Here is an 18,251-nt window from a genome sequence, read left to right as displayed (position 1 = left end):
TTCAGGATGCCTCTTAGAGGAGCACAGTATCCTGTCTGAGGAAGTGCGAACCGTTTCCTGCTTCCCTCACTCCCTCCCTTGTCCTCAGTGTCCTCCTTTTGTTTACCGCCCCATGAGCAGGACCCTCATTAGGCCCCCCAACTATTGCTGCCACCCGATCTACTCTTTTCCCCAGAGCTGCACCAAAGACACTGTGCTGTTTCCCAAAGGAAACTTCGACACAGTACATCTTAATTCACTTTTCCAAAGTTTTCTGACAATAACATTCATATGTAGACAGTCAGCAAATTCACCAGAAACAAGAAAAGTCCATCCTTTAGTTCTTTCCACCACACCAAAGTATGTGCTCAAACACATACACTGGAAATAAAACCCTTGTGATGTCACAAAGGGCAGTGACAACACCCACTGTCTAGTTTTGGCTCCATCCTTTCAGACTGGTGTGGCAGCCGCATTTTTGGAAACACGTGGAAGGTGTTTGCAAAGTGTCACATCGGGCTGCAAAGTGCATTGGCTGGCTGAGGCTGCTCCACTGGGGATGAACTGTGCGGCTCCAGCTGGTTTTCTTTTCAGCTTTGTCTTCATCCCGTTAAAGAAACTTGAGGAAATAGAAGTTGTTAAGTTTTAATTTTAGCCGCACATTTCTCTTCCTCTTAAAATGTCACACGCACTTCACCTTTATACATTCATTCATTCATTCATCTTCTATACCCGCTTATTCCTATTCGGGGTCACGGGGGTCTGCTGGAGCCTATCCCAGCTGTCTTAGGGCGAAGGTAGGGTGACACCCTGGACAAGTCGCCAGTTCATCGCAGGGCCACATAGAGACAAACAACCATTCACACTCACATGCACACCTCCGGACAATTTAGAATGTTCAATTGACCTCACATGCATGTTTTTGGATTGTGGGAGGAAGCCGGAGAACCCGGAGAGAACCCACGCAGACACAGGGAGAACATGCAAACTCCACACAGAAAGGTCCCAGGTCCGGGCCACCTTTATACAGTTGTCTACAAATTACATGAATCACAATAATGCTGAGAAAACTTGCTCTATTTTTGTCCCTCTTGCTCCCTTTAATTGTATTCCCTTCTCTCACTGTGCATTTCTCTACTTTTTCTCTCCCCCTCTTTCTCTCCATCTCACCACTTGTTTGTGTCTTTCTCCACCTCCCCTTGTTTCTCTCTCTCTCTCTCTCTCTGTCTCTCTCTCTCTCTCCCTCACCCCCTCTCTCTTTGTGTACCCATGGCCTTTCTTTCAGAGCTGAATTGTGGGACACTGACCTTTGAAATCCCTCTTGTGATTGTAGTGCATAAACATGTTGAGTGCCGAGACAATTCAAAGCTCCTTTTCTTTTTTGGTAAAAAACAAAGTCTTGAGGGCTTTTGAATGAGGGCTGTTTTTAAAATATGAGCCTAATGTACCATATCAATTGTGTTGTGTTTTTCTGAATTCTTGGATTATCTGGGGAAGTCAACCAAATATTTTAAGTCATTGTAAAAGCCCAGAAAACAAATACATGAAGGCTTTGTCTGTGTTTCTTTCCTTATAAATTTCTGATAAGAAAATTTGGGGCCACACAGAAATCAAAGCAATCACTTCCTGCTGAATGTGGAAAATTACGGTATTTGAAAAAAAAAAATCTTTTCCAGAGGTGCGTTCCAGAGGTGGAAAAAAAAAATCAGGAGTGGCCTCCAGGAAGCTCTGGTCAGGAGCAAAGTCGGGTGTTTTCTAGGAGTCAGCAGGACAGGAAACATGTGGATTTATCATGTTTAATAATGTGACCTCTGATATAGTAGGAAAAAAAATATTATTACTCATAGTTAAATTGGGCTCTGGTTGGTTGTAAATGCACTGAATTACAAACATTAATGGTGGCCTGGATAAAGTTCTGAAGGAGACAAATTATCGACCCACAGAGTGAAAGTGTATATTTTTTTCGTTTTGCAAAACTATCATAGTGGTGAAATAATCTATGGGTTGGACTAAACCTCCAAGAGCTGAAATACAGTGAACAATAGAGTTGAACAGGTGGAAATATTTTTGGTTTAGTTTGATCCAACCAAGGGGATTTGTTCTTACTTTCTTCCTGACACCCCAAAAACTGTAAAACTCAGTGAAGTCAAGAGGAACTGTTGCTCTTTTTATTGCGTAATTTCAGTAACCTTGAAAATAAGCACACAGCAACAGGGATTTAATTCTTTAGAAGAAAAAAAAGTCTTTGTCTAAAAGTCCCTGGCATCTGTTCAGTGCCATTTCCTCTTTCTTTATTGTATTGTCGTAGGTTTGAAAGGATGAAAGGGCAGCTGGAAATAATAAGAGGCTCAGTTAAGATGTATGTGATCGTAACACTTTGATACTCTGGACAGAAAGATTTCTGGGGGAAGAGGACGAGGACAGCTGAGATAAAGTGGAACGATCATCTTATCACTGTGAAACAGATGTTAACGAGTGGCTTATCCACAGTACACTACAGAAATCACCCCTCTGTTCAGAGCGCCCTGCAAAAAACACAAACAAGATTCATCACCCGGCTCCAACAGACGCTTTGTCGTCTTTGGTCAAAACTCTTACCCAATCAGTGCCCTGCTCGTTGCCACATCCCCATTATGGAAGCAGGAACAAAATGGTAACGGTTGGACAAGTGGAAACATGCCCTTTGTTGGCAGAGGACAAAAAGCAAGGCAAGCTCAGAGGGCGGAGCCAGCACCTGCATGGAGGTGTTGTCCTTTGTGATGTCACAAGGGGCTGTTTTCCTGAGTGGAAGCACAAACTTTCTAGAAAAAAAGTGCAGCAGGCAGAAGAATTTGAAAAGTCTGGTTGGTACATCTGATATCAACTAAATTCAACCAGATTAGGTAAAATCTTTCACTCTTTTTAATTGGGAGGAAGTACTCCAGCTTTTATGATTTCTGATTTACTTTGGCTGGACAGTCAAACTAAAAACTGAAACCTTCCAAACAAAATAAAAAGGAGCAGCCGCCGGCCAAAAGGTCCTCTCCTCTGTCCCCCTCATGTGATGGGTTTTAGTTCCAGCAGGGGAGAAAAGAGCAAGCTCCTCCCCAACCCCGTCTCCATCCTCTGCTGGGCTCACTGTGCACTCAGCTCCCCACAGCACCGTTGTGCTACCACTGCGGGGATTCCGCGCAACTTTCCTCTGCACTGGAATGTGACGCTGCACAACTTGATGGATTAGCAGCCGGAGTGAACGAGCGCGAACAAGTGTCCCTGGAACCGGGTGCGCTCGTGAGGCAGCGTGTCCTAAGTCCCACCATGGCTCCGGAGCCCTCGGTGATGTCACTTTTTGGGATTGTTCTGGGAATCGGTTGCGTTGCTGGTAAGGGGATTCAAAACAGTTCTGGATGTGTTCATTGCTAAGACTTAGTTTCCTCTTTTTTTCTTCTTCCTATTTTTATTATTTTAATAGTTGAAGCGTCTGTGTATGTTTCCTACGGGCCAAACACGATTATGGAGTTTGGTATCTCGTGTCCATACATGCTGAGTGTGTGTTGTGGAAGAAACTAAAAAACTCATTCTGAGAGAAGGTTTTTCTTAAGAAATTAATGGAATTCACTGGCAGACATTAATTCATTAACTCATTTACTTGAAAAAGTTCACTTGATTGGTGAGCGAATGAGAGAAAATAAAGAATAGAATAGAGGAAAAAAATTCCTGGATTTTTTTTTCAAACAAATTAAACTCTTAAAAGACACATCAGCCAAGTTTAGGTCAATTTCACTTTTTTCCGTAAGTTTCAGGATCATAGGTTGGCGTTTCCCGCTTGGGCAGCCTAGTATGTTTTTTTTTTCTTTCCACCCAGCGCTGTGTGAGGGCCTCACAGGGAGGTGGTGCTGGGCAGCCTGCATCCTCAGAAACAGGAACCCCACCTATGGGCCTATTGAGCCTGACCAGGCCCATCTTCCTGTGCTTCCTGTTTTGACACAGCTCCGCCATTTTCTGCCGCCAGAGGAAAGACGGGGTCGGTGGGGGGTTGGAGGGAGTGATCAGGGAGCCGCTTACACAACACTTGACGCCCTCAGAGGCGTCTGACCTAAATCTGATTGTCACGGCGTAAACAAACGACGACACGCATCTTGTTTGGTGGCAAACCAACGTTTGCCCCTTTCACCCCTCAAACTCCCGGTAGAAATCCCATCTTGGTGACTGATGTTTGCTTCCTGCAGCCATTGAACTGAGGTTCATGCCCGATCCACCCACGCTCACCACCGAGGCCGTGCACCGGATGAACAAATCCGACGACCTGGAGCTCACGTGCAGGTATCCGCTCGTGCACGTCAGTTGAACCGAGTCAAACACACATGCACAAACGTAGCGTTCACATCAAATTCTTTCCTCCCCGGGTCAGAGGTCGGCAGTACCTGAGATGGTCGACTCCTCCGACAAGCACCCGCTTCTCCACCTCCGACTGCAGCGGCTCGGGCCTCTTCTGCACGACGCTGCGCATCTCCAACGCCACTGTCAACGAGACGGGGCAGTACCAGTGTTCCTACCGCGACCTGAAAGTGGAGGACGGCAAGACGTCGATGGCCACCTACGTGTTCGTCAACGGTGCGACTCCTCTTAATTGATATTTTTCTTTTTTTTTCTCATGAAAGTAAAAAATAGCAACCTGGTAAAAGTGGCGGTTCACAAAGAAAATGTATTCAAAACCAACCAGGTGCCTTCTGGGTCTAGAAACAAGCCAGTTGTGATTTGAAATTTGAACAAATGAGGTTTTTGTACCCTCATTTATAATGCTGGCTGATTTATTGTAGTGTAAAGGCAGATCCCAGATCCTGAGTTTGCTTCTACTCCCAAAGTGTGTGCTAAAACACTCACAAACATCACAAAGGAAACTCTACCACACGCACGGCCAGGTGTCGGCTCCGCTCACTGAGACTGCCTTGTTTTTTTTATCCCCTTCTTAAACATGCGCTAAGTCCAACAGAGCACCTGCTTGTGCGGCAGGCTGTAAACAGAAGGCTAAATATGCTGCTTCATTGAAATCTGTTTGGAGAATTAAACCGTGTCACCACTTCAGTAGAGTCCACGATATAAAATCCAGCTCTAAAATGAGTGTCAGCGCTGTGCTTTGCTGATCTATCAGTTCTTTTGACATCTTATACTGGAATGTTCCATGAAATTCAAGACTACAGAGTGCCGTTCGTACCCTCTGAGAAGGAGTACGAGGTGGTGTCCATCCGTGAAGGCGAGCGGGTGGTGATACCTTGCCGAGGTTCCGTGGAGAACCTCAACGTCACGCTCAACACTGTAAGGAAGAGCTTTTTTTGTTATTGTTGTTTGGGCTGCTTCAGTCTCACATAATGTTGTACACAACACGTTTTCAAGCACGATTTCACCCCGTTTGTTGTCAAAGTCAGTAAATGTCTGTGTCTGTCAGAAGTATTCAAACAAGGAGCTCCATCCTGACGGTAAGGAGAGCCAGTGGGACGCCAGGAGGGGTTTCATCGTTCCCAGTCACCTGATCAGCTTTGCCGGCGTCGTGTCCTGCCAGACCCGCATTGGGGACGAGACCTTCAAGTCGCCGCTGTACATCGTGGCGGTGGTCGGTGAGGAAGGAGTCACAACATCTCAGTCTAGACCTTTTTGTCTGGTTTTGTTGCGTGGGTGAAGATACAGAGGGACTTGGGTGAACGCTGTGGGCTTCTCCGGGAGAACAATGGGCTGCCGACTGAGTGCCGTGCCTGCACTGCCTTTTTCCGCAGGATACAAGATCTACGATCTCACTCTGACCCCAGCGCAGAGCAGGCTGGCTGCGGGGGAGCGGCTGGTGCTGAGCTGCCTGGCCACCACCGAGCTCAACGTGGGCATCGAGTTCAACTGGACGCACTCGGGACACGCCCTGGTCAGTGCTGCAGCAGGGACAGTGTCTCGCTTCCCCTGTGATAAAGTGATTTTTTTTTGTATCATTAGAAAGACACATTTCATTCCGCGGTCCTTCACCCTTCCTCACATCAGACCTCGGCCACACACGGGACCCCCCACAAGAAGAAGTTGTGGAACAGCCTGGAGCTGTCCAACACGCTGGTGGTGGACAACGTGACGGTGGACCACACGGGGGAGTTCACCTGCACCGCGTCCAGCGGCCTGATGGAGAAAAGCGCAACGGCCTCCTTGCAAGTGTTTGGTGAGTGGCGGAGCCTCAATCACTGGTTGTATTGCATTGTTCATCCAATGCTGATTTTCCAATGTTCATGTTTCTGATTTGATTTTTGTCACTAAACACTTTCAAAATAAAAGCTAAATGCTTAATGGATTGATATTGTCCCTTTTCATATGACGATGATGATAAAAGTAGGAGCGATGCCTCAGCTGTTTTGCAGCAGCACCTGTTGAATTTAAAGTGCTGTTAACTAGACTGACTTCTGTGGAGAATACCTACAAAAAAATCCCCCCAAAGTGATGTGAGGTTTAAGTCTCTGTATATTTAGCTGCTACTGTGTAAATAACAAAACAGATTTTCAATTTTTTAAGCCATATTAAATGCCTAAAACAAATGGACTTGAACATACAATCAGTCATTCGCCATTACAATAATATCCCCCCTTGACTGAAGCTTCAGCACATCGCTCCAGTCTAGAACAGGATGTTGGAAATGAAAAAAAAGAAAAAGAAATGCTAACTAGGGAAAATTTTCGGCAATGTTGCAGAAAAACCCTTCATTGACATGAAGGAGCCATGGACCAAAGTGTGGGAGGTGAATGTGGGAGACCCGCTCACCAACATCCCCATCAAGTACTCGGCCTACCCGGAGCCCAACATTAAATGGTAGGTCCAGCACAGAGGTGAACGGCCCTGAAGGCACCGTGCTAGGTGGAAAAATTCAGCGTTAAATCGACCGCCCTTGCCCTTTTTTCCCCTCCGTCTGCCAAGGGTTAAAAACGGACAGCCGCTGAAGGAGGACTACAGGATCAGGCAGAAGAGTGACGCACTGGTCATCCATGGAGTGACAGAGATGGATGCCGGAAATTACACAATATTTCTGAGCAACAAAGTCACCAAAGAGGAACAGAAACGTTCCTTCCAGCTGCTGGTCAACGGTAACCACCAGTTGTTTATTGAATTTTTATTTTACTTGTCTTAAAGCTGCCCAATGCTGTTGACTGAATTTAAAGGGACAGTTCACAAAAAAGTACCTTTTTAAAAAAAAAAAAATTTAAACACATTTGCATCACACAGACCCCTTTTTGAGTTTCACAGAGGTAAAGATTTTCCAATTTGGGGAAGGACTCCAGCGCAAGCAAAGCAAAACAAACTTGTGCGTCCAACTGCTTCTGTGGCGTCATCCGTCAGTGTCGCAATGCTCAACGGCTCAATCTGTCTCAAAAGAGATGCAATGTACTTTTCCCAAAAAACTATTTAACAACATAATATCTGCAGTTCCACAAAATGGGCTGGTCTGTTTTTTGGATGAAGCTAAAAAAATAAAAATAGTGACAATAACAGCATTATTCTTGTTTGTGGAGCTATATTCTATTGTCTATTATCTTATTAGCATATTTTAGCTGACATGACTATCGATCGGACAATTGGATTGCTGAGCTTCCACTGAAGAAGCCGGTCTGCAGGACACCTTTTTCTCTGCGGCACCTTTGAAAATCAAAGGTTGACTCGGAGCAGCCACCCTGCACACACACTGACTGAGTGAGCGAGTGCCATCGCAACAAGACAGTGGTGTGTAACAATAACGTGCGGCAATGTTTTTTTGTCGGCTGTAAAATGTGAGGAAGGGCAAGTTGGTTTCCCTCCCGTGAAACTTGGATAAAAAAAAAAAAAAATAAATCATCGGAACCTCTTGTTAAATGATGGTTAAAAGCTATTCCGACGTGGTGAAGGGTCAATTTTGAGGGAACCGTCCCTTTTTAAAAACCCTCAATGTCTGTCCTCTCCCCCAGTTCGTCCACATATTATTGAGAAGGAAGTGGCGGTGCACACGGACATCTATCCGCACGGCAGTAGCCCCACCCTGAGGTGCACCGCCCGTGGGTTCCCCATGCCGACGCAGATCGAGTGGCAGTGGATGTCCAAGGACGACTGTCCGGAGGCCTTCCTGTGAGTCACACCCGCCTCCTGTGTGTGTGTGCGTGTGTGTGTGTGTGTGTGTGGACGCAGTGTTTGCATTTTTCCCCACCCGCCACTCATTGTCAACAGGTTGTTTATGTAGAACGAGGGTTTGCTGCTTTCGTGATGTTGACGAAAAACACGAGCGCAGACAATGAGAGTGCACGGCGGCCCGATAGGGATCGGCGGATGTGATTCAACGTTCCTCACAATGTGCATTTTGAGCAGCAGCCTAAAACAGTCTCGGGCTCAGATTGTAAAGCCTGGGAGATCCGCTGCGTGTGACCCGTGTGAGGTCCCGGCTGGCTGCAGTGGGCTGGACAGAGGAGGAGCAGTGGGCCGGGGGTCTGCTCAGACCCTCCTTATCTTCTGCCGACACATCAGAGCCAGATCTTCCTCAGTCGCTGTCCCCGTTTCCTGTTGTTCCTGTCCTGCTCCCTTGTCTGTAGAAGCCGCTTACTGACCGAAGCTGCCTGTCTTTTCCTTGACCTCCCCAACACCCCACCCCGACTTCCTCCTTCGAGTTGAGAAAACAGACAGAAAACATTGTCCTTGTGTTTGGATGGATGGGTTGCATAATGGAGCAACAACACCAGATTTACAAAAGAGAGAAAAAAAAGAAAGTTTGGTGCAACCCGCAACCTGCAAGACTTCTTTTGGATTGAACTGCTTCCTTTCCGCCAGGTCGGGCCACAAGAATCCAGATGCACAGCTGAGATGCACAGGCTGGAGAGACATAAGCAACAACACGGGCCAGTACCCGGCTGAGCGCATCACCATCAACAACGACTTTGCTGAAAAGGTGCCGCGTACATTTCCTCTGTGCACTTTTGGCAACAAAAAAAAAGAAAAGTAAAGAAAATGCGCAAAAACCTGGAACAAGAGTGACATGTTTTTTTTTCTTCCAGAAAATGACGAGTTCTTTGAAGATCCACAAAGCAGAAGACCATGCCCTCTACAGGTGCATGGCCTACAACAAAATAGGAGAAGATTCGCGTGTCATTTTGTTCCATGTGACACGTAAGACTCCCTTTTTTTCCACAAAGGAACCTTATGCACACTTTTAAGATAAATCCAGCCTGATGATTATGTAAACGTTAACTCTAAACAGCCCCTAACAACAGCATAGTTAGCCCTCTGTTTACAGCCTCATGCAAAAAACTAATAAAAGTAAATAAAAATCTGGGTTCAGCTTCTTGCTGAAACCGACGCTTTGTTGGCCCTTCTACATGTTTTGAAGAATGTCATGACAAACTAGAGAAAGGTATCAATGCCCATTGTGACATCGCAAAGGGTAGATCCCTAGTGGGGAGTTCACTGACAGACTAGAAGCATCACATTATTGTGAATAAGCATTAATAAAGTGAATTTTGCTCCTGTCCCGCTGCTCTTTACCTGGCTGCTGTCCTGCAGGAGGCCTGGAGGTGAGCGTCTCTCCATCCAGCAAACCCCTGGAGGAGGACAGCGTGGTCCTGCGCTGCAAGGCCGACCGCCTCCTCTACAGCATCCTGGCTTGGTTCCGCGTGACCAACGTGTCCGAGTCGGAACAGGCGTCGTCCGTGCAGCCCTGCCGCTCGCTCACGCTGCAGCACAAGCCGCTGTCTCGCGGCGTCCGTCCCGGCTCGCAGGGCACCGACGACACGCTGGAGCTGCAGCTGCCCAGCGCCTCCCGCCAGGACGAGGGCCTGTACGCCTGCCAGGTGGAGAACGTCAAGACTCAGGAGAGGACCTGCCTGCTGCGGCGCCTCACCCTGCAGAGTGAGCAAAACCTCTACTACGCACACACACACACACGCACACGCACACACACACACACACACACACACACACACACACACACACACACACACACACACACACACACACACACACACACACACACACACACACACACACAGAAAGGAGATCATGCAGATTCGGCCCAATGTGGAATATTTCAAGTCTAAAACTCTTAAAGAAAATAAAAGCAAATGCATTTTGTTTTCGTGAATAATAAGCACTTATTTCAACAAAAATAGTTGGGACACTTGTCAGGAGGGTGTCATACACAGGATTACATTGTTTGCAATATGTTTTCTTGTCATTAGATGCTGAAAAATCTATTCTAACAATCGTGATTATTAGCTCTTATTAAAAAGTGGGAACGTTACAATTTTCTCAACACATTTTTCAATTCAAATATTCAAATATTCAAATTACTACTTTAAATCTCTAAATGCTTCTTACCATCCTCTGAGTCTGGTCTCATGCATGGCTTGAAGACTCTGCAGACAGAGCAAAACAGAATCAACAGCCCTAGTGCTCGTCATCTCATTTTTGTTTCTTTTTTTGCGGAACTGGTTGTGATGGTAGGCCTCGAGGCGGCTCGGATCCTCAACAACTTGACGGATCAGAAGGTGAATGTGAGCGCGACGGTCACCCTCCACTGCGACGCCGCTGGCAGGCCGACGCCGCTGGTGCTGTGGACCAAAAACAACCAGACGGTGGTGGAGGGCTCAGGTGAGGCCGGCGGGCTTCTCAGCAAGAACAAAAAAACAAGACAGAAATGAAACCATAATAAAATAACAGTCACAGTTTCTAAAGCAGATTTTTTTTACTACTGTGCCTCCCAGGTGTGATTCTGAGCCAGGACAACCAAACTTTGACAATCCAGCGGGTAAAGAAGGAGGATAGCGGTCACTACACCTGCACTGCCTGCAACCGCCGTGGGTGTGACGCCTCGCAGGCTTTCCTGACGACCGAAGGTCAGTCAGTCATCGTGTTTCTGAGAGGCTGGTTGTTACTGGACCTGCGAAAAATCCCAGTGATGGAATTAGTTGTAATTTCACTTGAGTTGATCTACATCTGCAATCTTTTTTCTTTATCCTGCCCTTAAGTTGTGCTTGACTTCTATGTTTTTTTGTAGTTTTTACATCTTTTGCATCTGTTCATTAATCCACTTGCAAAGATGGTGCTGTTTATGATTCTTTTAACAAAGAAAAAAATATAAAAAAAGACCTTCATTTTCTTTCAACACACTGACGGCCGTCACAAAAGGCTGCCGGTTCACACCCTTTCCACCCATCATTTTTATATCAAAGACGTAGCTTAAGAATAGCTCTGCTTCCTCACGGCAGGAAGTCGACACACATCCTTCCGAGAGATTCTAAATTCAAAACAATGTGGAGGCAGCAGGGACAAAAGGGAGAGGCTGCTGCGACCTGCTCCAGCCTCCCTCGGCCTCCCTTCCCCCTGCTGATCACAGTCGCAGAGCCACAGGCAAACACATGCGCCGGCTGCGGCTGGGGGCCTACGTGACCCGATCCTCGCCAGCAGAGTGAAGCCCCAGTTACATCCCAGCTGACTGGGGCTGAAGTGGGGGAGGAGAGCGGGGGGCACACGGCTTTGATAACGAGGGAGAGCAAAGGAGCCAACAAGAGAAGCTCTGTGTTTTGTTCAGTTTGCAGCAGAAATGGTTTCTGTGAGCTCTTCAGACAGGGACGTGCATGACTGAAGATAGACGGATGGAAACTTTTTCAGTGCACCTTTTGAAGTAAACTTGTATAGCAATCAACAGGGTAAAAAAATACCACAGGAAAATTCTCAGGAAGTGGTTGTGGGTTTTTATTTGTTTCTAAGATGCTAAAATTGTTTCTTGTCTTTTACTTCTTTGAAACAATAGCAGAAAATGACATAAACATAAACACAAAAATACTCCTTTATAGGCCAATGAGATATAAGCAGGGGACAGGAGCAGAGAGCTATACGGCGCAAGGTACTGACACAAAGTTGCAGATTGTTTTGAAGATTTAATTATCCACTGGATTGAGCAACAGTTAAAAAAATAATAATAATGATAGGAAAACTGTCCCAAAAATGTCTCGCCGGGAATTTACAGCAGAAAAATACACTTGTGGAAATGTAATTTTCCAATTTGCGATTTTCCATCCCATCATCGGAAAATTGAACTGAAAAATGTTGGACTTATTGTACCACCCAAAATGATGATAGACAACCCCACTCTCTTTCTCTCTCTCTGACCTCGCTAATACTTCTCTCACTCTGGCTGAGCACTGGTGGAGGCAGACCGCCCATTGTGCTTGCCAGACGCGTTTCTCTGTGGCTCCAACGGTCCCAGTTGTCTTTGGCAGTCGTCGCTCGCCGATATTTTGTTATCATTTGTTATGGTGAGATAAAACATCACTTTGTGTCACAGCCCAAATTCCAGCAAGTCTCCTTCCCCTAACACAGACTCGCATGCACGTGCAACATGCCAAAGACAAGCCAAGGCGAACCTGCCTGCAACCACACCAAGGCATCTGGGGAAATTTGCCCAAGAACTGTGAAAGAAAAGTCCCTCATTTTCTGACCAGGTTGGTGAACTCTGCTGCCGTGTTTCATTTCAGGTGCGGAGGAAAAGACCAACGTGGAACTGATTGTCCCCATCGGCTCAGTGGTCATTGCCATGTTTTTCTGGTTGCTCATCGTCTTCGTCATCCGCGGAAGAAAGAGAGTAAGAAACTTCCGCATCCTCATCCTGCCCGTGCCACACGTTTCCTTCCTTGGAGATTCCCACAATGATTCAGTGTGGAAATTAGAAATTGGATTAAAAGCGACTAAAACAGACATGCGCACGCACACACACACACTTTGTTGGTGTGAGACTGATTAGAAGCCACAGATTCTGCTTTCCTTTGTGTCTGGAATAACAAGGCCAAGACACGTAGACACGTAGGCCCCTTTGAACTGTGCTGCCAACACTGACAGCAGAACCGCTGCTCATTTTAATTGCACAAGCAGAGAAAATATTCAGGCCCAGATTTGCCAAATGTTATGCATCTTGATTGTATCAAAGAGTCGCCACCTTTTGTTACGGGGTTCAGAAACCAGATTTTTTTCAGAATTCCCTTCACAATGTTTTCTGACAGCAATTTGTGCTCCTATTCTGTATGTGAATTCACCAACAATGAGAAATGGCCAGCATGTCCTTCTTTTGCCTGCTCCACATTTCAAAATGCATGCAAAAACACACTGTTCTTAAAACCAGTTCCTTGTGATGTCAGAAACAGCGCAGATACAGCGACCAGAGACCACCATCTTGTTCCTGTCCCCACCATGTAGAAGGTCCAAGAAAGCATCAGTTCCAGCAGAAAGCTAAAACTAAATGTTTTCACCAGAGGCTACAAACATAGGGCTAACTTTCTGGAGATCTATAGTTTTTTTTCAAATTATAAGATCTGAAAATGTGGTGATTTTATGTAAATTTCTGGAACAATAAAACTAACAAGTTCAATTTTTGTTTGGTACTGTTTTAGAATACCGGCGGAGACCTGAAGACGGGATATCTTTCCATGATCCTGGACTCGGAGGACATGCCCATGGATGAGCAGTGTGAACGGCTCACGTACGATGCTAACAAGTGGGAATTCCCTCGGGACAGACTCAAGCTAGGTGAGGGGCGACTCACAACACGCAGCTTTAAAGAAGTAACTTTAAAAAGTAACAACACTTCACGGCTGTCTCTCACCCAAGGTGACCCACTGGGACGAGGGGCGTTCGGTCAGGTGGTGGAAGCAGCCGCCTTCGGCATCGAGAAAGCCACCACGTGCACCACTGTTGCTGTTAAGATGCTGAAAGGTCTGTTTTTTTTTCTTTTTTCTTACTATTTCCGAGCTTTTTTCTAAAACCCAAGTTTCCCGTCACACTGTTCCTGTGATACAAGTTTCCCAGAACGGAGCAACAATCTGACATCCAATCTGATTGTGTGCAACGTGCACTAAGCCTATAATGACTCTATTATTTTAACCCAACACAGAGGTTTACTTGATGCCCCGAATACTGTGCCGTTTCTCTGTTGTTTGCTTTCGATCCAGATATTTTGAAGTAAGGTTTTTGAAATGAATTTAAAGGGAAAGTTTAAAAAAAACAAACAGAAAAAAAACAAAAGAAATCAATTTGACATGTTTAATACTCACCTGTGTCTTTGTGGTGAAAGTTCCTTGTTTTTTTTATTACAACAACTGTGTTGCAATGGAAATAAGTCCACCCAATGGACTCTTATGGCAAGCCATGGACCCCAGTTTAAAAAAAGCTCTTAACTCAGAGTGGTCTGTGGATATTTTGCTGTTTCATGACAAATTAGACAGCCAAGTCACTAACAGTATGGACACATGCTTTTTCTTTTTCGGCTTACGTTTGAGTTCATGGCTACAACTGCTTCCAGTTTAGCGTTATCAGCACTGAGTGCTACAGTCAGGTCCCCCATCAGAATCACCACCCACATCAAAGCAGTGAGCAAATTGGTAATACTTGAATTCAGGGTCCCTTTAAGGTCATTGTCCACACGTGCGTCCAATAAGAAAACAACTCAGCAAACCTGCTTGTGTCTGGGTGTTGCAGAGGGAGCCACTTCCAGTGAGTACCGCGCCCTGATGTCGGAGCTGAAAATCCTCATCCACATTGGCCACCACCTCAACGTCGTCAACCTGCTGGGAGCGTGCACCAAGCCTGGCGGTGAGTCGGTTACTGGGCAGTTTACTCCGGTCAGGTCCTGCGTTTGTTTAAGGTCTTTATTTTATGTCTTGTGTTGCGTTATAGTAAATTCTTTAGGTGCTGGTCATTTTCACACCGTCATCCATGATCTCTTTTGTCCTGCAGGCCCTCTGATGGTGATAGTGGAGTACTGTAAGAATGGAAACCTCTCCAGCTACCTGAAGGGCAAGCGTGGGGAGTACAGTCCATACAAGGTGAGTGCACAGCCAATATCTATAGCAGATGTTGTGTTGAGCCCCTGGCTGCTCTGCACTCATGTTTCTCTGCATTCTGGGCCACAGAGGAAGCGTCTGAACAGCCAGAGGTGGCCGTCCACAGAGGAGCATGTTGAGGAAGGAGATCTGGGTCTGGGTACTGTCGCCCAGCTGGACATCTGCACAGGAACCGCCGTCTGCACCAGAGCTGCGTCGGGCAGCAACATGGACATGCAAGAAGGTGACAGTGAAGGAAAACAGACCCCCAGTTGTAGCTCGCTCAGAGTTGAGCTGAGAAAATTAACGACCAGAATGAATTTATGTGTTCACAGACAGCTCAGATGATGACCACCTGACAATGGAGGACCTTATCTGCTACAGCTTCCAGGTGGCCAAAGGCATGGAGTTCCTCTCCTCCCGCAAGGTGAACCAAGAGCTCTGGCTTCAAATATTGACTCTGGGAGCAAAATTGGCACAATGAGACTTCTGTTGACTGAGAGAACCACCTTCTGCTCTCATGTGCAATATGGAGGGGGCAAGAATTTAATAATTTCTGTTTCCATGTAAATCCAAACTTCTCCCTTTGCTCTACAGTGTATCCACAGAGACCTGGCGGCCAGAAACATCCTGCTCTCCGAGAACAATGTGGTAAAGATCTGCGACTTCGGTCTGGCCCGAGACGTCTACAAAGACCCCGACTACGTCCGCAAGGGAGATGTGAGTCTGCAAAGCCATACCGGGTAAATCGTACCTTTCAAGTTCTTGCAGTTGTTAACAAGGCCCACAACTTGGCTCCAGGCACGTCTCCCTCTCAAGTGGATGGCACCGGAGACCATCTTCGATCGGGTCTACACCACACAGAGCGATGTCTGGTCCTTCGGGGTTCTTCTGTGGGAGATCTTCTCCTTGGGTGAGTCCTGGACTGATGAGCAGACCACGCCAAGACCACGGAATGTCTGAAACTTGACGTGATTCTCACCTCAGGGGCTTCCCCGTACCCGGGCGTTTGCATCGACGAGTCTTTCTGCAGGAGGCTGAAGGAAGGCACCAGGATGAGGCCTCCAGAATACGCTCCCACTGAGATGTGAGGCAGCAGCTTGTGTGTTGTGGCTCAGCGCCGCCGACGCCTCCGATAACCTCGTTACCCCTTTTGTCTTGGCAGATACCAGACTATGTTGGACTGCTGGCTGGATTGTCCCACCGACAGACCCACGTTTGCAGAGCTGGTGGAACATCTGGGGAACCTGCTACAGGCCAGCGCTCAGCAGGTCTGTCTGGATCAGACACAAGCGTCTGGATGTGTTTCAGGAAAAACATGTTTTTTAAAAGAGAGTTTCTCACTGTAACTTTGTTTTTGTAAAAATTGTAAAAACGCAAAAGAACCCCGCCAAAAATATGGGACGTTAATAACATACACATGTTAACAGATTCTGGACTATGAAAGTGTATTTGAAGTTTCGTTTCAAACATTACTTTAAAATTATAAGTGAAGCAGGTTGGGAATTTGGCAAAGTAAAGCAACACAAAGTTAAAGATAATTGCACTTGTGTGTGTGTGTGTGTGTGTGTGTACAGGACGGGAAGGACTACATCCCACTGACAGCAGGCGAGGAGGCTGAAGGCACTCCAGTGACCCCTGACCCCAGGAGCATCTACTACAGACCCCAGAGTGGCGACGTCCTGGAGGTTCAGCTCCATTACGACAGCCCGCCGGCCTTGGGGTCAGCATCACGCTTCACAGTTTCCATGTCTTAGAATAAGACTCTTGTGCAGAGTCGAACCTTAAACCTGCGTCTCCTGTTCAGGTCGAGCCAACAGGCTGAGCGGAGCAGTCGGCCCCTCAGCGTCAAGACGTTTGAGGACATCCCCGTGGCACACAGTAGCGTCATGGTGAGTCGTGACTGATGACTCACACCAAGAGCTGATTCACTCAGGAGCGATATCACCTGAAAGCATATGAAGCTGTTGAACATTTAACATTGAGCAGTATCATATCAATGATGCTCACTTCTTAGAAGTTCTGTTTGCCCTTAATGGACCTTTTCAAACCATGATCAAGGATTTGTTTTAATTATGCCAACTAACTAAGACTTTTGTCGCCTGTGCAGGAGGGTCACATAGATCCTGGAATAGGCTTCTCACCAGATGACGCAAAGGTTATGAACAGGCACCTGCCAAACACACCCAACTTGAGGTAAGAACTGCGGTGTGTCTCCACTATCTACCAGCGTCTTTATTTTGTGTCCCAGAGGAACTGCCACATACAACATATGGTCCAAATCTCCTTCCAGACACCTTTGGAATTGATTTTGTGCTTTTAAAAATAAAGTTTGATTGACTGATTGACATCTGTAACTGGTGTTTTTCTTAGTTATCATCCATATATTTGATATTTGGATAGTAATAACCTGGTGACAGGTCCGCCCTATTTCTGGGGAATTCAGGCTAGAGACAATGCTTATTTTTAGAAAACATTTGGCCTTTATTTATTCATTTTATATTTGACTTAAACTCTATTTTTTTTCTTCTGATTTCACCTCTGCAGCCAGCTGCTGCGCTGCAAGAGCAAAGAGTCCCTGGCCTCGGAGTCGTCCAATCAGACGAGCGGCTACCAGTCGGGCTACCACTCAGACGACACGGACACGCCCATCTACGCCAATGAGGAGGTGATCATGAAGCATAACATGCTGAAGAAGCCCCCAAAGGCCAAGACGCCGGAGAAATTCAACATGGAGATCCGCTACAGCACACCGCCGGTCTGACCCACATAAGATTCTGCGGCGCCGCCCCACTGTACAGTCTCCTTTTTTTCCCACATCTAACAAGAACAATGGCGATACTGGCCACACCGACTGCTGTAGCGCCACTTTCCACAAAAGATAATAGCCCAATAAGTCACCGGGGGTGGGGGATAAAATGAAGGTTGTGTGAGGGGTTTCTTTTTGGACAGCCGGAGCAGGTTATCATGTTTACACAGCCAGCGAAAAAGGTCTGGGGAGTCCGAGACACAAGTACACGCCCACTTCCTGAGGCGTGATCCGCCCACTTCCCCTTGTGTGGGAAATTGCATGTGGGATTTTTAGATAATTGAATCACCGAATGTTTTTTTCCTTTGCAGTCTTCGTTTTTCCTCCCCAAGTTAATGTGGATGGCTCAGTTCTCACAGCACAATCAGCTCTCCACAGTGTCACGCTTGTACAGTTCCTGTACGCATGCAACTAACATTATTCTCTTGGTGAAAGCATTATTGAACCTGCAAAAATACAAATTGTAACTAGTTTTATAAATAAATATACTCACAGGTAAAATACTTGAGACATCGTGTTTCTTCTTTTTTTGTTTTTAACCTCTTGACGTTCTTTTGTTTGCTGTTTATCATCTTTCCAACCCAAACATCATCAGTGACTGTTTCCTGTATGCGTATGTGTGTGTGTGTGTGTGT

The 18,251-nt window shown here is 46.4% G+C and overlaps 1 protein-coding gene and 1 long non-coding RNA gene across 3 annotated transcripts; one reads left to right on the top strand and one right to left on the bottom strand.

Annotated features, from left to right (window-relative positions):
- Window positions 1-3,083: 3,083 nt before the first annotated feature.
- kdr (kinase insert domain receptor (a type III receptor tyrosine kinase)) lies at window positions 3,084-18,117 on the top strand. 2 transcript variants are annotated; one of them, XM_076039145.1, is made up of 30 exons: window positions 3,084-3,340; window positions 4,188-4,281; window positions 4,370-4,572; window positions 5,153-5,274; window positions 5,408-5,573; window positions 5,730-5,869; window positions 5,983-6,151; window positions 6,675-6,792; window positions 6,898-7,064; window positions 7,920-8,076; window positions 8,770-8,887; window positions 8,994-9,105; window positions 9,499-9,843; window positions 10,438-10,584; window positions 10,698-10,829; window positions 12,471-12,577; window positions 13,380-13,515; window positions 13,597-13,701; window positions 14,464-14,577; window positions 14,722-14,810; window positions 14,898-15,051; window positions 15,143-15,234; window positions 15,405-15,527; window positions 15,609-15,720; window positions 15,795-15,894; window positions 15,973-16,078; window positions 16,385-16,530; window positions 16,615-16,699; window positions 16,918-17,003; window positions 17,355-18,117. In XM_076039145.1, exons 1-30 carry the CDS (start codon window positions 3,277-3,279, stop codon window positions 17,569-17,571), a joined length of 4,026 nt encoding a protein of 1,341 aa, XP_075895260.1. In that variant the 5' UTR covers window positions 3,084-3,276; the 3' UTR covers window positions 17,572-18,117. The 2 variants fall into 2 exon arrangements, with proteins under 2 accessions (XP_075895260.1, XP_075895259.1); XM_076039144.1 differs by having other exon boundaries at window positions 5,405-5,573.
- LOC142897088 (uncharacterized) lies at window positions 10,760-15,687 on the bottom strand. Its single transcript, XR_012928420.1, has 3 exons — window positions 15,562-15,687; window positions 14,441-15,267; window positions 10,760-10,873 (listed from the first exon to the last, which is right to left on the bottom strand). It is a non-coding gene; the product is annotated as an uncharacterized LOC142897088 (long non-coding RNA).
- Window positions 18,118-18,251: the final 134 nt, after the last annotated feature.

This window comes from Nelusetta ayraudi, unplaced genomic scaffold (genome assembly GCF_046127955.1).
Source record: "Nelusetta ayraudi isolate G7.1 ecotype Tasmania unplaced genomic scaffold, CSIRO-AGI_Nayr_v1 ptg000059l, whole genome shotgun sequence".
NCBI classification, from domain to species: domain Eukaryota; kingdom Metazoa; phylum Chordata; class Actinopteri; order Tetraodontiformes; family Monacanthidae; genus Nelusetta; species Nelusetta ayraudi.
This window is presented reverse-complemented; position numbering and strand designations above follow the sequence as displayed.

Bases quoted from the DNA above. Each gene is read 5' to 3' on its own strand.
- kdr (XM_076039144.1), top strand. From the start codon at position 3,277: ATGGCTCCGGAGCCCTCGGTGATGTCACTTTTTGGGATTGTTCTGGGA. The intron at 12,578-13,379 runs GTAAGAAACTTC...GTACTGTTTTAG, and splicing joins TCATCCGCGGAAGAAAGAGA to AATACCGGCGGAGACCTGAA. The intron at 17,004-17,354 runs GTAAGAACTGCG...TCACCTCTGCAG, and splicing joins CCAAACACACCCAACTTGAG to CCAGCTGCTGCGCTGCAAGA.